General features: G+C 33.1%; 1 protein-coding gene across 1 annotated transcript in view; it reads right to left on the bottom strand.

Moving 5' to 3' along the window:
- The window catches only part of LOC103780556 (ran-binding protein 17-like), a gene marked incomplete at both ends in the record, with an annotated part of 43,670 nt that extends 39,923 nt beyond the window's left edge, over nt 1-3,747 (bottom strand). Inside the window, 1 exon segment of the mRNA XM_008948245.1 lies at nt 3,648-3,747. Coding sequence (XP_008946493.1) covers nt 3,648-3,747 — 100 coding nt within the window.
- Between the last annotated feature and the right edge of the window lie 721 nt (nt 3,748-4,468).

Below are 4,468 nucleotides of genomic sequence, written 5' to 3'. Positions count from 1 at the left end.
GGAATGCCATAGAAAAAGTCAAACCCCAGAAACATTTGTAAGCACAGAAAGCATCAAATTAAATGACTTATGGGCTTGCACACTCTATATTGAGCATTATAAAACCAAGACTCCATCGTTTACAAGATACCATTGATCCCTGGGATTGGTGAAGTTCTTTAAGAAATAATCAGCATAGTTGCATAACTTCAGACTGTTCAATGGTGCCTGCAGTACAAACACAGAAGATTTTACAAGCAAATACCCATAACACTTACTATTGTAACTTTTTTTTTTTTTTTTTTTGGAGTGCCTGCTTCACTCTGCCATTCCGGCACATAATTGATTGAAGAGTTTGATTACATTTATGGGAATAAACAATTTCCCTTTTCATTTTAAATGGATTAAATTCTCTTTAAACAGGTAAAAGTGTAAGAATAGGTTTTATAGCTGCTACTGGAAAATCTCCTAATCTAGTTTTAAACTGATGTTCCTCTGTCAATCTATAATATTTGACATAGCATTACCTGGTTTTATATTGCAAAGCTACACAGTAGGCTTTTCCCCTCCCCCTGTTACAAGGAAGAGGCTTTCATAACACAAGGCTAACAAAGACATGGATAAAGAATTTTTGAGACTATAAATATTTTACCCAAAGTTATTGTACAAAACAACAATAAAATGGCAGTTATTTTGCCACAAAAATATTCAGTGGAAAAGTTAATTATTAGGAAGAACTAAACGTGCATGAGGGAGTACTATGGCATCAAAGACATAAAGGAATGACTAACATATTCCATTATGTAAATGAATTCAAAGATACTTCACGACTGATCAGCTAGGAGGGACATAATGATTTATAATTCAAATAACTGAGCTTTGAAATCAAATTGGGCTAATATATTTCGAAATATGAAAACCTGGAATAATTGTGAAAGTAATGTAAACCATGACAACAGCTCCAATCATTTGTTGCCTTTGTTGTTAATACTGTCTTATGCTTTTTTTTGGTTTGGTTTGGTTTGGTTTTTCTCTTGTTATATAGCACAGTTGCTGGAATTACGGCTTGCTTTTAATTCCAGATTATCCTTTAGAAGAATACTAATTTCGAAGACTGTGTAGAAGGTGACTGACAAAAAGTCAAAAGGAAAGTACTGAAACAAAATAAATTATTATTTTAACCTTTCAGGCTAGCCACAATTTAATCCATATCAAATACTGAAAATTGATCTACTGGATCCAGCATCTTAACAATACACTATTTCTTTCAAAGCAATATATACTTAATGCCTTTTAAAAAAACCCTAATATAATGTGAAAAGGCCAAAGTTTGCAATGCCAGGAAGTAGTTATAAACCACTTCATATGTTTGAAATAAAAAGTACTTCAGTATTATTATTAAAAAAAACCCCTATTGGTGGAGTTTTTAATATGAAAAAAATACATATCTTTAAAAGCCAAAATGACCAGTGAAATTGGGTTGTACATCATTTTCTGGGAAAAAGGAAAAACAGCCTCGACAGGTGTAATTTATCATTTTTCTGATTTAATACCAAAGAAATATATTAAAATAATAAAAAGAATCCTGAAATCCTCAAAATTTGTAGTGATAAATAGCCCTCCCTGTCTTTATTGCATTATGCCTACTAACAGAAATATTGCATGGTGGATTTTGCCAGACAAGGACGATTATTTTCCAATAAAAAGTTGCATATTAAATTCCAGCACAAAAGTGGGTGTCTAATACTTCTGAAATCTTTTATGGTTTGCCAGGGAACACAATTTTAAACTTAACTAATACAACATCATGGTGAAGTGAACTGACATTAAAGCTGTCTTTGTACAACCCCACCCAGCTAAGCAGAAAAGCTACTGTTCTCAGAATTTTTGTTTGAAGTATTTCCATCAAAAGGGAATTGTATACATTTTTGCTATTTAGGGTTTTAGTTAATCTCTCTTTTTACTAGTCTTTAAACACTTCACATTGTTTAAGATATATATTTACAAAGGCAGTGGTGCTTTACATCCTGACTGTATATAGGGATCTGAAACTGCTCTTGCAACAATTAGCAAGTTTCTAGAAAGAAATAAACACCCACAATTTCATCACAATTCTATTCTTCAGGGGAACTTGTTATTTATATCTACTTTTTCATCCTAAATCCTGATACTACTGTATGTACTTCATGAGTAGAAGCTAATTTACTGGAAATATAGCTTGTGTCATTCAAAAACTAAAACTACCCAGACATTTCAGCCTTGGAAAGTATTATTTCCACCAATAGTTTATACTGACCCTGATTTTTGAGAGCTACCACGTGAGCCCATGCCTTTGAAAGCCTCAAAAACACAACACAAAACATGAGATGCTTGTTTGCTTTAGCAGTAATACAAGGCTGATTATTTCAGCAGGTATACTTCCATAAATAAACAAGCAAGCACTTTAAGGTAGGTGTATCACAATACTTTTTTTTTTTTTTGTTATTTTGAAAAAGTTCTGAACCCTGCTGAAGAGGTAAGTATAGAGTATACAAGAGGAGAGAGCTCATTGTCCCTTCATAAATCCTGTTAATGAAATAAATGTGTCCTGTTTTTGTCAAATTCCTTAGTAATGTTTCACTTCCAAGCCCTTTCCAGTCCTATTTCTGTCATGCCATGAGAACATAAGCACATGCATATTTAAAATATCAAGTTAGCTGCCTAAATAGTATTTCAAGTAAACATCTAGAAGTACACATTGTATGATTTTCATTAAACAAAATTCATTTATGGAATGTGAAAACCCACACTCATCTTTCAACCCAAGGAAATATATTAAAAAATTCTTCTTATATGATCAGAGTTCTACAGAGAAATAAAATGATACCAATTGTCATATTCCAGGTGCCTCCCCTTCTGCTTGTCTAACCATCTCCTCTAGGAAACTGCTGAAAAGTTGTTTTTATTTTAAAATAGTGAAGGATTTCAATATTTAATGTTTTCATGTGCCCTGGTGGTTTATTATCTGTCGTATACCTTTAAATACTGTGTCACATCAAAACCAGCTACTACTTTTTTAAAAATCTTCTTGCTTGATGGACTGAAAACTTAAAGACCAAACTTTCTACTCTACCTCATGGTAATTAAGCAGATATTACAACAAGATACAAAAGATCTGTTACAGATAGCAAGTAAGCATCCATGATTTGGGCAAGAATTCACAAAAGTAATCGAACCCGGACAAAAATCCACATTCAAAGCCATGCCTCTTTTACCAGCAGTAATGACGACACTGGCACAGCAATGAACTTAGAATCAGGCAACAATAAAACAAGAGGCTTGTGTTGAAAATCTAACTCATGCATTGTTTCTTAGTTGACTCATCCTCCATGTAGAACCAATCCTGTCCTCTGCTGCTAACAGAATCAATCCTGTTCTCCATATTGCTGAACTCATCAATAGTATTGACCTCAAGAAGATTAGGAATGGCATAGATGACTGTAAGCAACTAGTTATATGATTTCTCTTTTATTGATAACAAGTAGGTGGAAATAAGAACACTTTTAAAAACTATTCATTTTGGTTTATATTTTTCTATGCATAAATAATTGGTTTTAAAATGTGGCATATCAAACAACAAAAGTCTTTTGTTTATTCTTACCTTAGTATTTTCAAATAACAAGTTAGACCATATACAATAAAAAAAATATCTCAGAAAGGTCACATAGTAACTGAAGAGTTCTTGAAATTATGGGCTCACATCTTCCCCAGTATTTAAGATTTACAATACTAGAAAAAAGAAAACAGAACAAAACAAATGAGATTTTATAACACATCTTCCTGTTTTGAGAAGTGCAGTGCAAAAGCTGAGAGCAGTACTGCATTACACTGCACATGTATTTCTGTGGTATGTCTCAGGATTTTCCACTTATGAGGCAGAAAATGCCATACAAACATGCCAGGTCTTTTTCCTGAACATGGGATTCAAACATTTTTGTAATATTGTAACAAATATATTCATTTAAAAAAAATCCCTCACCTGTCAAAATGAAATAATTTATCTGAAGTTTACCCCTACTTATATCTATCTTACTCCCTCTTCAACAAAATATCTGGCTGCTTCTGTAGTATTTATTTGCCCAGTTCTTCACAAGAGAAAACCAAATTGCTATAAATTCCCTAGAAAAAATGGGGCACAAAAAAACTAAGGGTGAATTCACAGAGCTACTGAAACACTCAATTCCCAGAGAAACTCTTATCTTCCAGTTCTTGTACTAATCCCTACTTTTCCTCTTCCCTACCCCAAAGACTTAACTAGAGTCATGATACATAGGGGATACTGCATTTCCCTAATTGCAACCCCTCTCTGACACAGGCATTTAGGAAGCACACTCTGATTAATGAAGTAATGCATAAATTATGATATAGGATAACACCAGACCTATTACCAATCCTTGGGGTACACTTTACCAAAGTAACTTACCATTTTAGAATCATAGAATCCTTTAGG

The sequence above is a fragment of the Merops nubicus genome, unplaced genomic scaffold (genome assembly GCF_000691845.1).
Source record: "Merops nubicus isolate BGI_N331 unplaced genomic scaffold, ASM69184v1 scaffold23099, whole genome shotgun sequence".
NCBI lineage: Eukaryota > Metazoa > Chordata > Aves > Coraciiformes > Meropidae > Merops > Merops nubicus.
The sequence above is the reverse complement of the archived record's forward strand: the minus strand, read 5'-3'. Positions and strand labels throughout refer to the sequence as shown.